At 42.4% G+C, this 24,856-nt stretch overlaps 2 protein-coding genes and 1 long non-coding RNA gene across 3 annotated transcripts in view; 2 read left to right on the top strand and 1 right to left on the bottom strand.

Moving 5' to 3' along the window:
• Positions 1-8,527, bottom strand: part of LOC142900970 (contactin-associated protein-like 4) — an 88,388-nt gene extending 79,861 nt beyond the window's left edge. Inside the window, exon 1 of the mRNA XM_076045615.1 lies at positions 7,511-8,527. Within this exon, the coding sequence (XP_075901730.1) occupies positions 7,511-7,619 (109 nt within the window). The 5' untranslated portion in view covers positions 7,620-8,527. The remainder of the gene's footprint in view (positions 1-7,510) is intronic.
• LOC142900668 (glypican-5-like) overlaps positions 1-24,856 on the top strand; it is a 446,285-nt gene that overhangs the window by 130,563 nt on the left and 290,866 nt on the right. The gene's annotated exons all lie outside the window — the stretch shown is intronic.
• Positions 1-24,856, top strand: part of LOC142900976 (uncharacterized) — a 114,559-nt gene that overhangs the window by 74,131 nt on the left and 15,572 nt on the right. The gene's annotated exons all lie outside the window — the stretch shown is intronic.

Raw genomic sequence — 24,856 nt, 5'->3', positions numbered from 1 at the left:
AAATCAAGAACAAACCAAAACTGTTAACCAGTTTTGGATGAGCCTTCTGCTTGGTCTCATTAAAATGGTGCTCCTTCTCTGAAGACACTGAGGTCAGAATAGCATCAGTACATGAGTTAGAGTCCTGATTGCCGTAATTGCTATTATTTCCAAGAGACTCTCATTAAGGCTGTCCACTCCTCCTCCTCCGCAGAGCCTGTAAAAGCTGTGAAACTCAATCTAAGAGGAGGAAGGTTAAAGCAGCAGATGGGTCATAATCAACAGGTTTCTTAACCAAGGTGGTGGCAATGTTATGTTTAATTGAGAGAAATTGAGGGGATGACGAAGACATGATGTGATGGAACAAAATGAACTTTGTAAAGCACTTTCACCATGTAGCCTCACAATACTTTAATGAATATGGCACTTAAGACCAACTTGTGAAAAATGCCATTACATGTTGCTATTGATGTTACCTGCTTTCTACTGTTACTACTCTTCTCTTTATTGTATATATTGTTTTAACTTTCTCAGCCAGCACAGCTTTACATACACCTGTTTTATTAATATTGCCATCTTTGTGTTTTGTTTTTTTGTTTTGTTTTTTACCGGCACCTGATGTTTGTCCAATGAGTCATCAGGATAATCGGTAATTACTTTATTAGATGACAGCTGTCTCTCCTTCTTGAAATCTGTTATTAAACTGTTATTTTTAGTGTTTACAACTTAAGAAAAGAAGGTAGTACTAATAACTTCAGTTTTCTGTCTAGAGTGCTTGCTGCTGTGATTTAGTGTCAGTGTGGTGCTTTTCTTTCAGTGTGTGTTGACAGGCAGAATACAGGTTTGGATTGCTTACAATTTTGTAATTTATTTCCCAACAGGAGCTCAGCCTGCTTACAAATATTAAACACAAACATCAGTATGGCTCTCTGGTCAGTTTAGATGAAAAACTGCATTTCTGATATTTCCCAGGAGCCCATTATTGTTTCGTTCAATAATATATGGCAGGGCCATGCAGAATATTTTGATACTTTGTAACACTGGCTAAAGAAAATAATGATCATAAAATGCACAACTTTTTTTTATTTATCTATTGTTTCTGGAATGTCTGTTGATTAGCTGGGTTTTCTGCATCGCAACAGATAAAGGTTAAGTTCAGGGTTGTTCCAGTTGTGAAGGTTAGATGAGACAAGCAGCACAGTGACTCTGGCATTCTGACTTGCCAGTGCGCGCACACACACACACACACCAATGCCAGAAAAGTGAGAATTATTTATTTCTTTTTTTAAAAAAAAGCCACTGATGGGTGAAATGAGAAGAGTTGGGAGTGTCACCGCATGGTTTAAAGATGAAGGGCAACCACAATGAATGTCCACACAGTGCACTGAACCAAACTCCTCCACATTCTTTAGTCCAGTCCTCATTTCTTCCTCGACTAACTTTTACTCTCGTTGCTGTTTTTGCCCTTTTTATTTTCTTAGAAAGGAGAGTCTTTAAAGTTGGTGTTTCAATTATAAACTACTTGTGAAGTTGTTTAGGTTTTGTCCACTGTTGGACCAACACGATGGGCATAAAGGCAAAAGCAGTTCACCCACTGTGTCCTGATCCACATAACAATTTAGGAGTTTCCCACCCATCTCGAACATTCAATAAAAACAAACAACATCCGCAGCAACAAAGCACACCACCAAACAAACAAAAGCCTAACAAGTCTCCATACTGCTAAGGTGGCTGGTGTCATTCGGGCATCTTGATTGATCTTGCTGCACTTTCTGTCTCTTGGCTATCAGATTACAGAAGACATTAGCTGCATTTCCATCACAGTTTTTCGCAAAATAAAAATTACATTTCTATAATTTCAACAAAGTACAAATGCAATTTGCAGGTGTTTCCATTGAATGGTGAATTAAAATCCTCCACCTTCTTTATCTCAACTCCCTGTGACCTTAACATTCCACTAGGGTTCCTCTCATTCACGCACATGTATTCTGTCTCACTGCGGTTGACCCTCATTCCCCTCTTTCCCAAGGCAAACTTCCCCCTCTATAGATTCCCCCTCCACCCTCTCATTGCAGATCACCATGTCATCTGCATACATCATAGTCCATGGAGATCCCTGTCTAACCTCATCTACCCTCAGTCTGCCCATCACCATAAACTACAAGTTCAGCGTTGTTCATTGACGCAGTCCCACCTGCACCTTGAACTCCTGGTACTCCCAGTGTTGACACTATTTTGTGGCTCCCTAAGCTCATAATGTATGTTATAAGTGCTACATCATAAGTAGTATGACAAAAAGGTTTGGTAGTATAATTGCAAGCACGTTAACACACCTGGTTTGAACAGAAAAACAAAACAAAACAAAATTGGAAAACCTCCTTTGTTTATATAAATATGTCGCTAGATGCCCCGTACTTCTCTCCCTGCTTTGAGTGACAGCGAATAACAGAATGGAGGTGATTGCTGGACTGATAGCGAGTGAGCTGATATAACGACATGGCTTTTTGATGAATGGGACTGTTTTTGGGAGGCAAACGCCTCCACAGGGGAGTTAGCCTTGGGCATACACAAAATCCCACAGGTCACAAAGGCAGATGGATAGACTGCAGTTCTCTGTCACTTTTATCGCTTAACTACTTGTCACTGGTTTAATAAATCTGCCGGCATGACGGGCAGCTCCGGGCACACAGCGACTGCCACCGCCACCGCCTGTGAAACCTTGGCTTAATCAGAACCTCTGCATGACTCTGCTTTCACTAAACACATTTTCATAAACTGCACTTGGACAGAAGAGTAAGGGTGATATATCCTCCCTTAGTTTTCCACTTTGGTTCTCCTTTTCTCTGCAGTCTCACAAAGCATAAAGGACAGCAAGGTTCGCAGCGAAAAGAAAGTCTCTCACACTCACACCAAATTGATTTTATTCAGAGGTTTATGTTCTCTCAGTGCGAACCACCAACTCATTGGAAAGTAATAAATTCTGATGAGGCAGGGGCTGTTCGCATATGGAGCGGGGAGCCAGGTCCCAATTTAAATCAGGCCCTCTCTCTGCACATTTCTTACCAACTTATTTCGAGTGTATCTGCGACAATGAAGGCAATAAATTTCCAGCGGTTCAGAGTGAATAACATCTCTATAATGTTTCGTGTGTCTCTGCAGCTCTGATAATCAACCCATCTTCACAACGTACAAACTCTGACAGACAAAATGCTCCTGTAGTTACTCTGCTGTTTCCACCAGAATTAAAAAAAACAAACAAAAAAAAAAACTTCTGTTTTTAGAGCAGCAAATGTAGACTGTGATAAAGTGACGACAGATTCAAATAAATCCTACATTAAACTAATGATGGTGTTTGGTTAAGAATGAAAAATAAAGATACAGTCCATTGTTCAGCTCCCAGGCAAGAGGCAAGGGGAGGGGATGGATATTAGGAAGGTTACTGGCAATTAAAGGCTGAACTCACTGCGTGTCAATCAGTTCTGTAAACAAGGAGAGATACATGCCAATATTCCCTTCAATTAAATTCAAACAACTTCAATAATCCCACAAGGTCCCCGCAGTTATTCATAAGCAGCTGGTTTGTATGGACACATAGCTTACGTGTTACTATATGGAGTTGTATTGCGACAAAGCCGCGAAAAGGTGCAACAGGAAGTCTGTGACTGCCCATTTGAATGTCTGTGATGTACATTATAACTGTAGCCAACATCAGGCATAGAACATTCATTTAAAATGCACCTTTAAACTTCAAACTTTTATGAATAACCTATTGAGTACAAGTCTATTTTCTGCCCTTAAAAGAGGCTGTTATTGATTTGCTGCTTATTTTTCAGAGAGATTAAAAAAGCATCTAAATTAGACTCAAACTTTGTTTAATGATGTATGACAGCAAACCATGTGGATGAGATGCAAACTGTCTGAATGTATAAATATTACTTATAGAATGTGTAGGGCAAGCAGGCTGTTAAATCAAACAGTGGTTACCCTAAAGGCTAGTGGAATTAGGACGAGAAGCATTGATGTGTGATATTATCTTCTTGCTTATTAACTTTCTCACTTGATAACATGTAAAACCACAGGGGGTATTGCAATGATGCCATTACAACAGTAAGGAAATTAAATTAGAGTTATTGAATTGATACAACAGTCAGTTCCAAACAAAAAAAACAAAATATTGCCTGTTTGAGTATTTAGATATTGGCGATTAAAAAAAAAATACATCCCATAAACTAGATATAAGAGGTGGTTCTTTGTTTGAAATGTAAGTAAGCTGATAATGCGGGGGGGGAAAAATCATGGAGCTCTCAGGCATTAGAAGGACTTTATCTAACAATCTGAATGGGTGACGCTATCACAGCTCTGCAAGTGCGGCGAAAACAATCAAACTAGAAGCCAATAACAAATGCATCGCTTCCACGACACGGAAAAGTCATGCTGAGTCTGTAAGTGCTATAACAAAATTCTAAATAAAAACAGAATAATTTATTATGAAAGGTTGTCTGTGATATGAAGTCCAAACAAACAAAGGTCTGCCTGACCACAGGTGGTCTCAATGTTAGTTTTCTATGTACTAACAGTAAGTCTGATCCAGTGGCAGACATATGTATCCAATGGATGAAAGGATTGAAAATGTCAAGTTAAAAATATAAATTGTAATATTGTTCTATACTGTCAATAAAACTCAATTAGACTTTGTATAATTTTTGTGTCAAAGGCATGATTGTGCTGTCACACTGAACACAATCACTGTGTGATTTTCAGCACTTGTCAGACCCGTGAGGAACTGTAATGATTCCCAGTGTCACAGCACTCCGTCTCTGCAAGATTTCTTAGTTTTAAATGACTCTCAAACACAGACTTCAACATCTTAGTCTTTAACTAGAAAGTGCTCTCACAGACAGGAATACTCTTGAAAAAAAAATACAGTGATCAATTAACAGTAGAACCTCCAGAATAGGAACACAAAGCACCAAAACGTGTCCTCCAGAAGTAGTAAGTTACTCCATGGCATCTACACTGTGCAGCCATTGAACACGTGCTTTTAACCAAAACTGTCCCAATAACTTGTTTCAAATAAATCATCTTATTCAGCTTCCCTTGTGACTTTGTTTACTTTATTTTAGTTTGTTTAAGGAACGATATAATGTTTACGGTCTTTCCTTAAAATCTAAACCCTGCAACCTCCCCTGACAGGGTTCGGTTTAGTTTCACTCAAGCTAAAAGCTCCAGTGAAACACCAACCAACCTGCTTTGGGTTTTTGTTTTATTCTCTTTCTTTTTCTTTTCCCCCACGTAGTGCAAAGTTTTTTTTCTCCTGCTTTGTTGGGCATAAAAAAAAAAAACATTCTTATCATTGCTCATCACTTTGGCTTAGAAATTGCTGTTGCTGTCCTTTTTGGCGATTTTCAGCCATAAAGCAGCATCAAAGAAACAGAGATGTAATGTGGGGCCAAAACTGCAGCGCTGCCACACTTGAATGCGGCAATTCCTGGTCAACACAGTTGAAATTGCTCTGTCGCCTACTCACAAAAGAAAAGTGTGGCAACTGTACGAGCGCAATTTTAAAACAACCAAATATAGTCATGTTTGGCAAGTGTTATCTCAAAAAAGGGAAACAATAAAAATACCCAACAAAAAAGTGCTTCCCTCTTGGCTTTAACAGGCCCCCTAGTGGCCTTCCTAGGAAAATGTTGACAGAGAGGGGGGGGGGGGGGGGGGGGGAGAGAGAGAGAGAGAGAGGAATGCAAAAACCACATGCGCTGTAAGAGAGGGCAGACTGAGGTTGGTGAATATGACAGTAATGGAAACCGCTTGTCCTCCATGCACAGCATACAATCAATTATTGAATTGTTCCTAACCCAGCTGAAACCTCGTCATTGCTTATGGAGCATAATTTGCAGAGAAAACGGGTCATGGGGTCTATGGATAAAGTCAGTGGCGGGCACATAAAGTAAGCAGGGGGAGAAAGATCTTTGAGGCAGAGAGAAGAGACGCAGTCAAAGGTCTCTGAAGAGCCACCGCGCCAAAGGGCTGATCAAGCTCACTGCAGCAGCCTGCTGGCTTCCGGTCTGGCCAATACTGTTTGCTGCATGCCGTGACCCAACCTCTCCTCTTCCACCCTCTTGTCTGAGCTGTCATTATCTGATAACAGTGTCAGCCTAATGACGGCAAAAAATAAACATTGCCTTTGTAAATTTGGTCCATTCCCTGAGAGAATTGGCGCATTTCAGCCAAATCAGACCAGTGGACGAATTGCTTTGCTTCTTATCAGTTTTTCCCGAACAATGAAAACGGGGGAGATTGTTAACTCATCCCTCCCTCAACTTCCCGCCTAATCAACTGTGATCCAGCTGCCTGACAGTGACTCCGTCATTCGCACACAGAAACCAAATTGACAGGATCTTTTGTTAAAATCGCAATGACAATTTTTTTTTAATCGAAAATTGCATCTAAGCACTTTCTCTCCCCCCCCGCCCCAATCTAAAGCATCGATTCATTGAAATTCTTCCGAGAGCAAACAAAAAGCTGCTGTCTGGGATTTATCAGCCGAGACGATGACAGCATTTCTTTTCACTTGTCTCTCACACGCCTCCAAAAAAAAAAAAAATGAACACATTTTATACCTGCAGTGAGCAACTTTTAATGTTGTCGCCTCAGGGTCGACTCGAGATGTTTGCGACACTAACAGCTGCAAACCGAAGCAGACCGCATCCTCCCTCCCGTGCAACACTTTGGCGTCTCCAAGGGCGGAGCGTCCCTCCCCTACTCTTTCGCTTTAATCTCGCTCTCCCTCGTGAGGGGAAGAAGAAGAAGAAGAAAAAAAAAAACATCAAATGCCGGAGATGCTAAAATGAGAGCGCAACTCGTGAGGGGTTATTTTTATTTTATTTCATAACGCTTAAAGCCCCGAGAAGTGAAGGAAAAACTCCGCTGGGGCTGAACTTTCTGCTGACAACAAGCGGTGTGATGAGACCTCGGGAAAAGTCTCTAATGAACCTGATGAAGCATTCCCAGTCTGGTGGGACAACAGTGGTAAAACCTCTTTTTTTTTTTTAATTTTATAATTTATTTGTTATTTTAAAGCAGAGATTTTACAGTGTTTGTGTGGGGGCGCTTTTAATCATCAATTTGTTTTCTGCACCAACTTTTGGTGAACAGTTTTTGTCAGCTTTTAATAGCCGTTTTTTTTTTAATAGCATAACTTCCATTTAATCAAGTTGAGAAAAAAAAAAAAAAAAAAGGACAATGTAAAAGTATTGCAGTTTGGTCTTAACGCAGTTGCCTATCTCTTTTTCGTATCAGACTTGACAGCTCACACAGGACGGTGAGTAATGTCCCTTTCCCTGAAATATCTCAATCCGAGTCCCAATACACAGTGCTCCAGGATTTCCTCTCTTAAAATGAACCATTCCAAAGCGGCCAATCTCGAGTTCCACACCACCAACAACAGCCACCACAGCCTGGCAGCGACACTGGACCCCGGGGTTCCCCACCCACCCCCTCTCGCTCCTCCGCCGCGCGTCTTTCTCACCTGTCCCGCAGGAGCCCAGCGGCGGCAGCGGCAGCAGCAGCAGCAGCGGCAGCAGGGAGGCGGCGACCGGCGCGGTCATCCCAGCCAGTCCTCCGCTCCTCGCACACATCTTGAAGATCGCCGCGTGTAATTCCGAGAGGAGACGATCCGTCCGTCCCGTCCGTCCACTCGCAGCTCTGCTCCAACTCCTCTCCTGATCTCCTGGTCGCTCTTCCCCTCTGCGCGCTCCTCCGCTCCGGTGCGCTGCGCAGCGCCGCTGCAGCACCGCTGACTAACAGTGTGCGCGTGTTTGGCGCCAAATGAGGAGAGGATGCTGTCACGCGGACTTGTGATTCAGGTGGAGTTTTTTTTTTTTTTCTCAGCCAAAGTGCGGGGCGACGCCTCCCTCAGCTCAGAGTCCCAGGACCGGAGCGCCGCTGCGCAGAGACAATGAATGTGGCTGGACGGCGCTGCTCCCACACTTGGCGCTCAGCGCTCTCGGCTTAAAGCTGCAGGTGTCAGCATCTGGGAGAAGTTGTTTCCACACGGGACTCGAGGGCTGACTCCGATCACGTTGGACACACGTGCAAGGTCTCGCCACAGCCAGTATCTCCGTCCCAGGGAATTTAAATTTGTTGATGAATGCAATAATCAACATGCTTTCCATCTCCAACAGAAGCAGATTGTACGCAGCTCATGGTTTCATGTGTGTTCACCATATAGTGCTTGCGTGAGAACAATTTGCTTTCGAGGACTCTGTCATACAACAGCTACACAAACTGTCTTGATATAATTTTTTTGGACCAAGACACTTCACCATTATCAAGACAGCAGTGGGGAAAAGTTTTCGGACACCTTTAAATTTTTACTCCATCCCAATGATTGTCATTAGATATTTGCTGGAGAATTGATTTGGTTTGCTTCAGGAGGTTTGGCTGCATCAGAGACACACAAACAACTTAAAATCATTTGTTTGATTATTTGTCAGATTTGTGCTTTTCATGAAAATATCCGATATGCAGCATTCCAGTGAAATGGAGATGAGATTGTGGGAGGATGAACAACATGTCCTGTACAACTGGCATCCTTACCATGGCATGCCACTAAAGCTAACATAATGGGCTATTAATGGAGACTGGTGGAATTGTAGGAAGCACAATAGTGTCATTAGTGCCCGCTCACGTATCTCCTGTCGCCAGCCACAGTTCACCTATTGAGAGTGCAGAAATTGTACAAGGTGTCTCAGTTAATTTGAGAACACCAAAGAACATCTGTAAATAGTAAAGTTCTTTGGAAAAAAAAAATGCATCAATTCAGGTCAGCTGACGTGATCTCGTTGAGGCTTTCTTTGTTATTCAGTCTCTTTGTGGCTGTGCGGCTTGTTCCATTTTCATATGGCTTATTGCCAGTTTCTCTATTGCGGCCATTGTTCACCTCTACCTGTTTGAGTGTGGACATTGTATGACATCATTCTAATATATGTAGATGACTCAGTGAAATTATAATTCTATTGAAAACCTCTGCCATGAATTATTCATGTCCCACCTCCCTGTAACTGTGTTGAAATCATATCAGCTCCTCTGGCACAAAAAGTGAATCAGGACGTGCTTCCTTTAATTTGATTTCCCCCCCCCCCCACACACACACTTTCTGTTTTTTGTTGTTTTTGCATTCTGACATTGCGCTTGTCTTGAGGCAGACCATGCTCCCTCTGAACTTATATAGCTCATACTCACAGATGACTGTGAAAACAGCCTCCTCTCTGCACATGCATCATTATGCACAGTGAAGGTCAAGTGAGGGGAAAATTACCAGTGCAAGTTTTGAAGCACTGGGGGATTGAAAATGAATCCTTGCATCAGTGCTTGAGGACAAGTGATGCTAAGTGTGTTTAGAGAGCGGCACCCTCCTTCGCTCCCAACTTATAGTGGCCACAAATTTTTACTCCGCGCTATATGATGTGTGACTTGGCTGCTGCACAGTCAAAATCCAGCCAGATATTCAGGGCCAAGGGAAGGAAAGTGATAAAAGGGAAAAGGATTAAGACAATTAAGAAACCTGTCAGCAGAAATTTCTAAAGCGCTGTTATCGCTGAACCCCAAAGACATGTCTTACTCAGATAGAACAATGCACGCCGTGCCTATACTGAACTATACAGACTGGCTCTAAGTGGGCATGAGTCGCGCGCTTGTACAAGCAATTACAATGATCCACATCCACACATCCACAAGAACTGTGACAAAAAGAACAGCGTAGTGTTTTGTTTTGTTTTTCATAGTACAAGCATGGAAATCTGGATCCAATTCCCAATGATGCGAGAGGTGACAGCAATACTCGTCTTGAATGGTCAAGTTTACTTGAAAAGAAAACGTTTCCTCAAAAAGTGATATATTTACATTTCTCAAACTTTCTCTCTCTTTCAAGGTTTTTTAGCTTTTCGCTCTCTGGCCTTATAGAAAATTCGGCAAAAGAGACGGATACGTAGACAGCTGAGTGAGGGATGCGGGGAAGGAAGGCTGGATATGACCCTGACATCTCACAGCTGCGGAGCACCTTAAACAAAATAAAGGCATCTCCTGACAAGCAGTCAGGCTCTGACACTCTGGGCCCATCTCAGCGTCAACATCCAAAAATCTGATGAATGAATATTGCAGACCACCACACCTCGCCTGTCACTCCAAAGCCAAACGCAGCACTAAGGTAAAGTTTTATCCTTTCCTCCCACCTATATTTCGACCTTAAAATAGAATGTCCCGCAGGAAGTAAAATATACAGCTAACTCCTATCAAACACAGAGCAGAAATGCTAAACCTTGTAAACACCCACCCGTCGCTCATGCACAGACACCTACTGAAACGCATCCAAATGTTGCTGCCCTTCAAGCAAGAAGGAGCAGAGCTACTGTTGCCCCCCATATGAAGCTTATCAGCAGCGACGGTGTGGAGTTAAGCCCTGTGCTTAACCTGGTGGTTACTGACTGCTTACTGGCTTTTGATACATTTCATGGCCTGCAAGAGTTCCCCTGAATTAGGACCACATGTTAAGAAAGCTGCGTTACTTAGAACTGGGAGACGCAGTCAGACAGACTTCTTGTTCATCAAGCTGCCGTTTCTCTGAAGCCTGATCCCCGAGATAAGAATCTTTGAAATCCATCCGCAGTCGGTGTTCTTTCAACAAAAATCTTCTTACATGCGTTCACAACTTCCTGTCTTAAGTGCAATGAAGTTCTGTCTGTGGAACGCATCAGAAGCCTGCACCAGGCTCCAGCAGGCCCAGGACTCTGCTTCCATGGTTCTCAGCCACACTAAGCCCTGGCAGCACATCACTCCAGCCCTCAGCCACCTTCAGCGGCTCCCGGTCAAATCCTACATGCACTGCAAAATCCTCCTCCTTACTGACAAATCATTTCCTGCCTTTGTGTCTCAGTAGCACTGCACGCAAGAGTCATGTTCGGACACTGGCCTGATCTTCTCTCAAACACACACTCACTCTTTCACATTTTTTTTTTGGAAATCTTCAAGAACTCGTCAAACCCCATCTGCTCACTGCAGAATACAACCTAACTTGACGCCATCTCCTCGACAGACACTCATCTTGCACCTTTTCTTTTTTGGTTGTCTACACCACCTTTTTCTTTTCTTTTTGCTTGACAAATTCACAGTCCACGCTGGATTAGAAGAGATGTCATCTCTGGTGAAGAGGAATGGAAACGAGGAGAATAAAGTTTGCTGTTTTTTTGTGCAAAAAGCAGCAAACTTGCCATCAAATCTATCTCAATTTACACGTTAAAATAGTCAATTTGAGAATTTAATTGACATCCATGTAATTAACACAACCACTTGTCCATAACGAGCCAGGCTGAACAGCCTTCTATACACACAGAGATTAACAACTCCAGACAAATACGACACTCAAATCAATGTGTATTTGGTCTGTCGGAGGACGCGCGGATGTATGGAGAGTTGCTCAAAGTGCCCATCAAGATGAAGGAGCCCGCAGGCAGCAGAGACAGAACCCTTCCTGCCTCGAGGCGCAGACTTAACAACCTTTGACTGAGGCCCTACACCTTAATGACACCTTGGGACAAATGTACAGAAATAACAGACCGCTGTGCTGTGACAACGGGAGACAAATAGCTGCAGGTACCATTTAGAGCAGTGGTCCTCAACTGGTGAATTCTCAGGACTCACATTTTTTCCCTTATCATGAAGTCGCGACCCACATTTATTCCTCAAAAATAAAGCCGCTAGTCGACTTTCAATCATGTCTAGTGAATAAATTAATGAAATGATTAAGCTGAATTGTGTGTCCTGCAAAATACATTGTAAATGGACTGCACTTAAATGGCACTTGCCTCTCATTCACCCATTCACTCACACACCATTGGGTGGCTGCTGCCATGCAAGGCGCCTCCAGCCCCATTGGGAGCAATTTAGGGTTTGTGTTTTGGTCAAGGACACAACGACAGACTGGGATGAAGCAGGATTTGAACCCGCAACCTTTCAAGTCATTGGACAACCAACTCTACCTTCTGAGCAACAGTCGTCCCTATGCCCTAAATGCCCATCCATTCATCCATCCATCCATCCATTTTCAATTCCCGTTTCTTCCTGAGCTCAGGGTCACAGGTGTCTGCTGGAGCCTCTCCCAGCTATGATAAGGCGAAGGCAGGGTGACACCCTGGACAAGTGGCCGAGATCAGACAAGCTCGGGTGTTCTCAGGGTGATTTAGAGAAATGCACAGGCTTGAAAAGGCTGCTATTTGCACATTACGTCAGCCATGAGGATTCCTGACTTGAATAGTCAATTGAAAGCACCACTTTGAATTTGAAAAAAAAACGGCCACCTTCTAACTGTGCTTTATGTGGGAGAAACACATTAGTTTTACATGTTTGAGGCTTTCTGTGAAGGATGGGGGACTCCTTCGCAGTCTCGACTCACCTTACGAGCAGATTAGCGCACGGAAGAAGCGTCCACATTTGCATACGCCCGCCGTCCTCCGGATGCAAAGAGGCTTATTTTGGCATAAATCTGCCTGCTATACTGTAGCACTCAAATGAACACTAATAGGACCTTCACGGTATGCCAGAGTGAAGCACATGGCAGCAGGTTCATTTCCCCACTGATACAACGCGCTGCCAACACTGATGAAGCTGCCGCCCGATCACATTCAACAGAGCGTGCACGGCGAGGCGTGACTGCTGGCAGCGGGATCGAGAGGAGGCGCAGGGCCGTGTGCAGTGAAGGAGGGACATTACAGTCCATTAATCCCACACCCGCTTTTGAATTTCAGGGATAAAGCTGCAGGTAAATCCAAAAACTTGCGCGTGAACTTTCAAAATTTGGTTGTGGACGAGAATAAACTGAAGCAGAAATGGGTTTAGTGTAAAAATAGAGAAAAAAGCTCGAGTCCGTAATTCAAAGGTCAGGTAGGAACATAAACATCTCATCTGTCTCAGTTAAGCAGGTGTCAAACATATAATCAAGTAAATTACATCTGACACAAATAACTCAGTGTACTTTCAGTGAATGCGTTTTAACTGGTTTCCCTGTTGTATTGGGCTTCACTCATCTGCCACGTCAGTCAAGTCTGGGTTTGTTTGAAAATAATTAGTCCGAGTAGTCTAAAACATAAAGTCAGTAATATGAATTGATGACAATTAAATAAATGAGTATTTTGTTTTTGGTTGTTTTTCTTAGTTGCGTGAACAGTGTCTGTGTTTCATTGCGAGTGGTGTTTGCAAATGTTTTGCAGGTTTCAAAATAAATTTGTGCAGCAGACGTAAGAAGAAAAAAGGCGTTCAAGAGAGCTCAGGTAAAATGAATACCAAACGAGCGCACGTACAATTACTAGCGACTTCTCCGTGTGCAAACAAACAATATGATGCAAATACAGCGCGCAGAAATGAGCTCATATTCATTTACTCTGCATGACTGTATACTTAATGCTAATGATTAGAACGCTGCTACCTTCTTTCTCACCAGGCCTCTTACTGAAGAAACAAACAACAGTGACTTACAAAACCACTCAAATCCCAGTTGGCCTTTTTATATCAGTGCTGGAGGATAAATGGAGACTCCAACTGGCTTCAAGAGTTTTCTCCTTGTTATCCCATCCATTGTGATTAGGCCGGCTTCCTTGTAGAAATCACAGACTACTTGTTTAACCGCGCTAGGATTTAGCAGAATCTACAGCTGCAGATTACCAACAATTTAACACTTCTTAGCGCGTGTTCCCAAAAGCGGTTGCCATTAACATGAAGCCCTCTTTAGAACCAGGAAGATACTTGTTATGATATCGGGGGGGGGGGGGGGGGGGGGGGGGGATTTGTGTACTGACTACTATTTAAAAAAAAAAAAAAATCACCACTGGCTCTATTTTCCACAGCTGCTTCCAAGCAGCTTTTCCTTTTACTGCAAGTTAGGTGTTATTTCCATTTTTAGGTATAACTGCATTTACTCCTTTGAGGTGTGTGAAAGAATAAATTGAAACTAAAATATACAAGTTATACCTTAAAGCGGCTTTATTATGGACATTTCCATTCAACCATCCATTTTCAAGACCCACTTCCTCCTGAGCGCAGGGTTGCAGGGTCTGCTGGAGCCTCTTCCAGCTGTCATAGGGCGAAGGCAGCGTGACACTGGACGTAGCAGGGCCACATAGAGATAAGCAACCATTCGCACACCCACAGTCAATTTAGAGTTCCCAATTCACCTCACATGCATGTTTTTGGACTGTGGGAGGAAGCCGGAGAACCCGGAAAGAACCCACGCAGGCACAGGGACACCATGCTAGCTCCACATAGAAAGGCCCAGGGAATCGAACCCACAACCTTCTTGCTGTGAGGTGGCAGCACTAACCACAGAGTCGGGACATTTCCAGATTTAATATATAAAAAAAAAAAGTGGTGCTCCAGCAATAAATAAGGTCAGGATTTATGAATCCAGCATTTTTCTCACTCCACCTGAAGAGGATGTTTTGGCTCTCTTCCTCCCTCCCCTTCCTGCCCCATCCATGGAACAGCCCACTCCTTACACTACTAATGGTACTACATGTCAATTATGGGAAAGTCTCACACGGATTATTGAGTCTGGGGAAACTGGCGTTGCAGGACTGTAAAGAGGCCTGTGTGTCAATGACAGGGGGGGAAAGCAGCACCGGTTTACCTTCATAACTGAAGTCACTACGACTTTCCTCTCTGTGTGTCAGCTTGTATCCCTTAGGTCTGTACAGCTTCAGTCCCTCCAGTATTTTGCCTTTCGTAACCTCAAAAAGCTCCATGCGAACTCGGGGAAGGACGGTTTGGAAAATGTAAGGCGTCGCCTCCGCTGGCAATGAGACATATGTGATGTCTGCAGGGACATATTTCCACTGTCTCCAGCTTGCTGCTGCGTGAAAAAGGAATTTGCTGGATTGATGCAATTTGCCCTCTCTTTCTTCACAGTATCTAAAAAAGATCTGATACAGCCGCCATCCAATTACAAAGAGTGTGAGCCTGCTACACAATAACGGCGCAACAAAAGTAGTATCTCAGGCATTGTGAAATAAAAGGCTTTGTCCCTTCTCAGTTTTTATGACTGAAATTACAAAAATGTCTGTCATTACTTATCATTGCCTCTATAATTGCATGAGAAGGTGCTTTCTTTGCAAATTAAGCTGAAAGTGAAACTGAGGTTTTCATATAAGTTTGAACCTTTGTCTCTAATCAAGGATCAGTCACAAAATTGAAGACGCTCAGACTGTGACTCCTGACCTTAACCTACTCTCGTCATTTAATTTTAAACAAGTTACAAAGCGTAAATAATCAAATAAAAGGAACAGACGCCCAGCAAAATATATTACAAAAACGTTCTATTCTTAATATTAATGAGCCAGATGGAATAAATTCATTTGAGTTTTTGTTTTGTTAATCAAGATGCTGTCTGATTTAGGAACATTTAGGAACAAATTTATCTTATGGAACAAAGCAAATAAAGTTAAATTTGTGATATCGTGAGACACTTTTTTCGTTTGACAAGACAGCTGGGGAGAAATAAAAAAGTATGTCTTGTAAGCACTATTTTTCCCAGGCAAAGGGCCAATGAAATAATAATAATAAAAAAAACAGGAATAGTTGAAGATTAAACTACTTATGAATGTACTAAAAGAAAAAGGAAATTGTTGATTTAAGTGGAAGACAAATTGAAACTCAGAAAAATTGTTAATTGTGAAACTGAGTCCGACTTTGAATAGAGGCGAAAAGGACTTCAGGAAAGGAAATATGAGGAAAAATAGAGATTTCAAGCGACTACGGCGAAGAAAATAAATTGCGGAGGAACAAACTCTAATGATGGTAGTGACACAACCGTTTGGTTGCTCTGTTGTGTATCATTGGAAGATTGTTTTTGTTTATTTGTTTTTTGTGGGTTTTTTGGGAGGGGATTCATATTCTTGTGTGACCGGATTGGAGCAATGCGTCTGGGGAACTGAGGAGGTGGTTGATGTTGTGTGGCCCACGGGCTGCTCATTTCACACAAGACATTGCTGTACAAGACACCAAAAAAAAGTAATGATGTGCAGCGACAATTGGCATGTGTTCATTATATGGAACCTCTGGAGACAACTTGTTTATCCATAGACTAAAATAATACTCCCACTAAAGAGCCTCGGCCTGGAATTGAGCCCCTTTCTGCTTGAAACCGGTCCTCCCCTCCCAACCCCACGCACGGAAATAAACTGCAGAGTGTCACATGGCATCTGATATTGGTATTAATTCCTTGCCTACCTGCTGTTAGCCCTAGTTAGCATATAGTGCAAATGAGTCTCGGTGGAGTGGATGAAATTAATTGGCTCATTTATCCAGACATCTAGTCTACTTTGATATTGAAATTTCTCCACTCATGAATATGGAAAGAGTTGCATCCTCGCACACTCGGAATACTTTGCGGGCCTCTCCACACAGAAATCCTCCAGCTGCGCTACGTGTCCGAGTCCCTTTAGCTTGTCAAGAATACCTCCACTCTGAGCTTCCATTAGACTTCAGATGGGTGACTCCTGAAAGCTCCCTCGGGCATGTAACTCTGTGCGTCTTTGTTAATACCGTGGATTTTTATTTATTTATTTTTTTTGCCTTTTAGCGTCGCTGTTTCTATTTATTCAACATGCCTGGTACCATCCTTTAGTGGAGGAGCAGAGCTGCCCCTTTTTGTTAAACAGTGAATGAGAGGCAGCTCCTCAAAAAGTGCCCAAGAGCATTTTTGCATATTTCCTTCAGTGAGGTTGGTCTACTTTCAAAGTTGGCATGGCTCATTTGAAAGGATTGTGGAGCATCTTAAAGTTTTGGATGGGTGCATGTTGGAATGGTTTCTTTTATCTAACGAATAAATGGTTATATAACCAACCAAATTTGGCAAAGAAATGGTCCAAAACCTGACTAATGAATGCCACCTTGGGCTCGTTGCTTGGTTACTTTTTCCTCTCAAACTCTGACAGTTTTTAACATATTTTTGAAAAGACCAAAGATCTTTGTATCCACCAGCCTAGGTCACAGTATATCAGAATATTTAAGAATTATGGGAGGACGAATTATCAAGATGCACAACGGTCTTTATTGGTTACTGGTGAAAATAGATTTTTTTTTTTCTAAGATGAAAGTTGTGTCTGCAGGCCAATGCCAAAATGACAAACTAATGGACTGACAAACTGCCCTGCACAGAGCCATGCAAATACAATGGAAGTCTTCTAGTAAACCTTTCACTCAATGCCCAACTGCAACAGCAAGAAGGATTTAGGACTGATGGGTTTGTCCATAACACAGATAAACAGCATTCTAGTTGCTGAGTTAGTATATCATTTAGAATGTGGAGATTTTGTTATACTGCTGGAATATTTACAGCTGTGGTTTGTCTATCGGGGCGTAAAGTCAGCAACTGACCTATTTTACAATGTTCTTTTATACTCAACCCTGATTTTGGTGCATCTTTTGTTGGTTGATTCTCACTGCATTGTCTTTCATGGAGCCCAGGAAATACATCCATAATATATCAAATGGCAAGCAGAAACAAATATTTAAAAGTAGTTCCAACTTCCTGCATATTAAAGTCATTTCTATTGAGTAGCTTAGTGCAAAAATGTAACATTTGCAAGCTACACCAAGAACACTGCACATAATGCAATCTAAAGTCTGACCTTTTTGGTGCCAATGTTCTCCAATTAGTGGATGAAGAAATCTAGGATTAAATGTAGGATTATAAGATTGATCAGATTTAAATTTGTTTAAAATTGTGACCTATATACACTCTCATACATACACAGCAGAGCTTTCCTTTAAGTGAAAGAAGGTTTAAACAAATTTAAGAAATTACAAATCGATTCAAATTCAACATCTGCTTTTAACTTGTTGATTTCAGTGACAAGGGGTGGCAGGCTGTTTCAATCAGCATCTGTCTCAGAGATCCTTGGCTTCCTCCAAAATAAAATGAATTATTTGGCATACCAGATGGAGGAAGCCAAGTGATCAGTGTGCTGTTCATCTGACTTTTTTTCTCTTCACAACATCTGCTGCTGGATTCTCTTGGCTTTTTGCAGGCCATTCGGCAGGGAAAACATTCAGAGCTCCACTCACTCACTGCTGCGTGCTGCTGGAAGAAGCTCAACATCTCAGTTATATTATTCAGTTATTTTCCAAACCCACTTACTCCTTTTCAGGGTCGACAAGGAGGCGGAGATCAATCCCAGAATGCACTGGGTTGAAGTAAGACAAGCACCATTGGAACGTGGGTGTCGAAGCCAGTCATGTTGTATTCACAGTGACTTTCCTTTTCACAAAACTCAGTTAGTTTGTTGTTTCTTTTCCCCTGCACCTTCAGTGACTTTAATTCCGTTCAAATTAAAAAATATTTCTTCATCTCTTGTGGTTAAAAAAGTACAGCAAGATATACCACACCTGTATTGATCCAATTAAGTTTCCAGTTTGACAGCTTCATTTCCTTTAAAATTGCAGAAGCTAAGTAGATACTTAAAGACAGTGATGCCCAACCACCCACTGATCTATGGGTCATTTGGTACCTGGCCGCACAGAAACACATCGGTGCCTCTGGACTCTCGTCTCCATCAAGAAAATTGTTAGGCAATGCTGCTTTAAGTAGCAATACTAGTTTCTTTTAATTGCTCGAGAATGGCCTCTCGTATGAAAAGCAGTCAACACCCAGTGAACGAGCAAGAAAAATGTTGAGCAATAAGCAGTTGCAAAAGTTTTGCTTGGTATAACCCAAAAACCACAAGGGGTGTGGGCCTGTTTAGTCACCAAAACTCTGTCATCATGTCCTGTTTCCAAGGAGACCACTATCTGTGTCGGACCTGCCTCTGACACAGCATTCTGTAACCATGTAGGACTTTTTGTTGAGTTGAAACCTGTTAAAATAATAGTGCTGCTTTGGAAAATGTTTCAGCATTGTTTTATAAATTTGCCCACCATATATGCAGTTGCTTCTCGCTATTTATAACGATGGTCGGGCAGCTACTTCCATAGTCGGGGAGGAGGCAGAGAATCACAAGTACCAACGTGCACGCGCTGCCAGAACAACCTTGTAAACGAGCAGATAGAAAGGGCTTGAAATCGACAGACAGGGAGGGTGTGTGATGTGACGCACATAAAGGCCACAAAGAAATAAAACCACTCGCGCTTCACATGCCAAGTTTTCATTGCCATATGTAGGACATTGCCATACATCCCGTATTTTCCCTTTAAGGTACACCTCTCTTTTGCAATGGTGAATCATATGACTGCATCTCATGTCTACTGCATCCTCTTCTCTCACACAAACTAACTTCATGTCATCTTCCTCTGTCCATCACTGTCCATCACCACAGTGAGCAAGAAGGGTCTCAGAGCTGATCCGTCATACGGCCACTGTGACCTGGACCAGTCAAAACATATTGTTCTGTGACTTCCTTAGACACTACCTCACTTCCTCCATCAGCACTCTGTCATTTGTTTTCTCTAGATCTGCAATGGCACAGCTGCAGCTCCCGCTGACCTTCTCCTTTCTCCTCTCCCTTCTTCTGTCAACATCAAGGGGAGAATTTTTAGAGGGCGTGTTCTACTGGACTGGATTCCTGACAGATGATTGGACCTGGGGTGCCCTGCAGACACCTTATGCATTTGTATTTGAAAAGCCTCCCTTTTTAGCACCCTGAGCTTGACTCTTTGCTTTTGTATCTGTGGGACACCCAGAGCGCACTGGGTTTGTAACAGTCCTCAAAGTCCTTGATTCTGCACCCTTGATGCATTCTTGGCATGAAACCGTATCAGTTCACACACGCTAACTCCTGCCCTTAGCTTTGCTTCCTCTACTCTTCCCCATGACTTCAAAACTGATACCTCTTGAAGCGAGGAAATATTCAAATTTATTCAGAGAAAAAAAACGACTGCCACCTCTCCTGGACACTCCCATACCTCAACTCCATCAAAGCCAAAGGTCTTTGCTCCTCACCCTCTTCAATGGCCTCCTCACTTCAGCCTTACACACCACCATCCTGTGACACACCATCACCCACATGACTTTGCAGACCGTGATTGCCTTCAGATTACATATTCTACACAAGATGAAGTCCACCTTCCAACTCCACCTTTGGAAGTCACCCTATGTTCCCACAGCCATTTTCATCCTGTTTGCAAAGCCAACCATCTGTCCCTTTTACCAGATACCACACCAGCTCATTCATTTAGCATCACTACTGCTGTCTGCGCCACTCTCACCCCTGGGAACAATCTGCATCCCGTCATCTCACTCCCTTACCTTCTCTTCTGGCTCACATCCTACCTGTGGGGCATAGCCACCACTGGCACTGATCACACATCGAGTTTCTCACCAGACTCACCGCACCATCGCCTCCAGCACATTCCTAACAAACTGCTCTTCCAAGACAACCCCAAATCCATGTATCTTACTTTCCTGCGAGCTGGCACCATGATAAAATATTGATTGACTCACTGTGCTGTCACCACCAGTCGTCCCCGTGCTTCACCGTCCCAGTACAACTATCCTTTACCTTTATTTAGCTTCTCCGGGTGACCAACACCAGTCAATCTAGCCTCAATGTTGCATCATAACTAAGTCCCTAAGCATGTCGCAAACGATCGTACTCATCTCCCTGTGTGTCTCTCCAGTCCAGTTTTTCGGACTTTTTGTCCTATTTTAACTACTTAATTTAATAAAAACAGAGGTTCAAAGAATTAATTCATCTTTAAAGGACCCACCTAAGACATTTTAGAAACGCCACATTAAGGATTTTTGCCATCCGGTATGTCAAATTCTTGTGACTTAACGCTCGTTAAATCTTGTGCTGCATCAGAAAGTTGCAGTCAGCAAACAGGAGTCTGTTTGCTGACTGCAAACTGACTGAGTCATGTCACTCATTTATCATTAAGATTTAGAGTCAGGTATCCAAAGTATAAACTATCACCAGACTGTTGTAAAATATTCTTTGCGAAAGGTTTGGTTTTGTCAGCAGGCTGGGAGCCGCTTCACCACTCGGCCCAGTCACCCTTGTAATGAAAACAAACACAGCCTCAAGGTGCGAGTGCTGTGACTAGATTTGTAAAGTAAGGCCGAACTACAGTGGAGGAAACAATGGTGGGAAAGTGCAATATCAGTATTCATGTTTCCTCCAGCTCACCCTGAAAACATTCCAATATGGCAACGCCTTCCTTAAAGACTGAGTCTGTTCTGGGCTTCATTCATCGTTTAATCTGGATGGATTGTTTTCAAGTCAAGATCACTGTTTTATTTTTTCATTTTTAAATTACACAGGTCTGCCAATGGTTGACTGGCAAACATTTTCCCCCTGATTCACGCACTGCTGTCATGCTGATATCAACACCTCTGATTAATATCATCACATACTAATTGCCTGCTTTGAGAGCACTCTGAACAGATGCTTCTGCAGAAATAAATTATGAAGAGCATGTACAGCTCTACCCTTGATGCTGAAGTGCGCGTGTGTGTGTGTGTGTGTGTGTGTGTGTGTGTGTGTGTGTGTGTGTGTGTGTCTGTGAGTGTGTATTGAAACCTCCCACCAGAGACGGTTAATTGGGAATTTAGCTCTTCTGGGATTCATACTGACAGCGGTGTTCCTTCAATTCAGCTCAGATTAATGACATAATTCAGTGCCATATGTCTTGTGTTTCTATGACACGGTAATAAGTGTAAGCAGTTTGTTTGTTTGAGGAATCACAGAGGTACAAAAGGGGAAATTATATCCTGGCGAGCGCTTCATTGATCTCCAGCTAATTAGGGGTTTCTGGTTGAAAATGTACTTTTGACATATTTCATGAACTCATTTTTCAAAAGGGAGCCGTTTTTCATTATATCCAAAAATAAGATTCCATTTCACCTTTTTTAATTAAGGGCTTGTTTAAAAGTAATCAATCTGAACTGATGTTGCTGGGAGGCAGAGGCTTAGCTGGAGTCAGAACGAACACGGTGGGTGTGAGAACACAAATCTCACTGTAACGCCACTCACTATATGGTGGTGTCACGATGAGGCACTTTTGCCACTGTCGGATAGGCACTTGTAAAGTTATTTTTACTGGAATCACTTCTGAGAAGAAAAATAAACCCAATGCTTTTGACTACCAAAACTGCAAGACTTACAGCTGTGAAAGAAAAAGCAGCAGGAAAACTTAAGTCTCAAAAGAGCAAAGCTTCACATTTGTTGCCCCTTATTGCCATGGGCAAACAAACTATGTGGTAAAAAAACAAAACAACGACTCTAACTCTGAGCCCAAGAGATGAGAAATCTGTCAGGAGAAAAACAGGCTACAAGAATACAAGGAATATGTTAGAAATCCCATAAAAAAGTGCAAAACATTGGAGCACAGTACAGAGTAGATAGCAGACTATAAATAAGCAGATGTGAATGGTTTAGGGGCTGTGATGACAGCCAAACTTATCACATGGGAATACGCAGGGCGTACCGTGCACACGCAGGGCAAATCGGCAGTTTAAATTTCTGCATTTCATTTCTTTGTATCCAATCGTTGAAAACGTGAAACTTTTACAATGGCTATGACAACTGTTATAGAAGCGTTAAGTGCCCAGTGATGAGCACAGTGACTGTGTAACAGTTGAGCGTGCACATCACTCCAGTAGTGTCGCTGGATAAAATTATATTGACTATTATTGGATAAGAGGGTATTGTAAAGTTTTAGGTTGTTTTTTGTTGTTTTTTTTCAAAGGAGGAAGATAACGTACCAGTTTTTCAACGTAAACCAATTTATAATTGTTTGTATATTATCTGTTCAATGACTAACACAGAATTACATGTATTTGCTGGAGTCAATATACTCTACTTTATAATGGCCAAACTTGAAATCAGTTTCACCTGGCAGTACTTGGATCCAGATAGTCCATTCTATTATTTGTCACAGTCACATACTGCCCCTCCACCGCTGAACCTCAAAATGTAATTTATGCTCAGACAGACAGGCATCAGCACGTTTTTTTTTCAATAGAAATAAAAAACAAAACCCGCAGTCTGTTTTGGAACACATATTACATCCCCTGGTAAAAGTGTGGACGCTATAAATAAGTGCAGATGGGGGAGAACAACTCAGCGAGAATCTAACAAGAGTATATCGGCTTATTTGCGTGACAGCCATTGCATGGTGTGTGTGTGTGTGTGTGTTGGTGCGTGCGTGCGTGCGTGTGTGTGTGTGTGTGTCTGACTGGGAAACGGCGAGAGCAGAATAAACAAAGTGGAAGATAAATAATAGCAAACTGAACGTTTACTCCTGGACTTTATTGGGTCAGTTCTGGTGGGCCCGCTGTCATTTCAAAGACAGATAAAAATGGAAGGTATGTAACTTCTTTTGTTAACCTAGAAATAAGCCCCACTAGAGATAATGCCCATGTTAGAGGTGGCATCAGGTGGAAGAGTCGGTGCACAGTGACTGTAATAGATTCCGACGGATGCACTGAAACACTCAGTAAGGCTGACAGAGACACCGAGGCACAGTCAGCCATTTCTAGGAAAGATAAATACACAGTTTGCCTCGCATTCTGAGCAGGTGGAGGCTGACAAGGTTTGACGCGTAGCCGGTGATGACATTGTCTCTGTGGGATTCTGCTCATTTGTCCGCTGCAACAAAGCACGGCCAACGCCACACAACCTACGGAGACAATGTGATCTGAGAAAGCATTGATGGGTTTTCTTTTCATTCTCAGCTTTTAATCACAGAGAATCACCGAGGATTTAAATAAAGTCATAGCAACAGGATTATTTGAATTTGAGAAGCTATGAGCTGTTGTCCCCCCCCCCCCCAAAAAAAACCCCCAACAAACAAAAACACTAAATAAGGGCAAAAAAATGGACTTCATTAAACTGAAAGAGATCAAAGAAAACGTCCCGACTAATTATAAACATGTTTAATTAGCTGTAACATGATTTCTAAAGGGATCAGGTTGTTTTTGGTTCAACCAAGAGGAGCTCAAGCGTGACAGCTGTGCCCACAGACATAAATTACACTTAGAGCGGCGTGCAAGTGTGAGGTTTTATTTATAAAAACCCAGCGTCATAAATCATAATTTGCTTCTGGCTTGTTTCTGGATACCCCTGAAACTTAATTGGAGTTGTTTGTTTTGAGAAAAACACGCGTACACATTGCTTTCAAGATTCCGTGCTATTGAAGGTTAAGCTTGTATTGCACTGGGAATTTGTTTTAATTATAATCTCATGTCTGCAATGTGATGTTAACACAGCCAGTGCAGTCAATATTTTACCTCTGTATTGATGCACGTGGACGTGGAGCAGCTTCAGTGGTCACCAGTTGGATAAGAACGTAGCGTACAGAAACAACTTTAGGACATTATTTTCCCTTATGGAGCTTCCGAAGACGATCAATTCCCCAAAACCAGTGTTCATCTTCTAAAAAAAGATCACATTTAGCCCTCCGTTAACAACCCTCCACAAAATTCACACACTTAAGAGTTGCTGGTAAAACCTCACAGGGTGTCTGTGAGTGTTTTTACTCCTGTGGGAGAGTTATTGGTGCAAATTGTCACAATCACAGAGGCTGACTTCCAAAAGTGCAGGTTTACTCAAACTCCCACGAAAAGTCAATGGTGGACTTGAGTCACATCTGGAGAGTTGACTGGCAATCTATAGACTCAAGTTGCATATTGTACCATTAAAGGGAGAATAAGCAATTTTTCATCATTGTCAGATAATGAAACATTGGCAGGAGAGGCTGTGGTGGTGTTATTTTGTCTGGAAGAAACAGAATCACATTGCCTGTCTGTTGTTTTCCAGCCTTTTTCATCGAAAACCAGACCACGTGTGATTGTCCACCTTCTCCAACCCATCAGAAAAAGTTGCCATACCAC

The sequence above is a fragment of the Nelusetta ayraudi genome, unplaced genomic scaffold, assembly GCF_046127955.1.
Source record: "Nelusetta ayraudi isolate G7.1 ecotype Tasmania unplaced genomic scaffold, CSIRO-AGI_Nayr_v1 ptg000084l, whole genome shotgun sequence".
NCBI classification, from domain to species: domain Eukaryota; kingdom Metazoa; phylum Chordata; class Actinopteri; order Tetraodontiformes; family Monacanthidae; genus Nelusetta; species Nelusetta ayraudi.
Note: the sequence above shows the minus strand (reverse complement) of the source record. Positions and strands in the feature narration are given on the sequence as shown.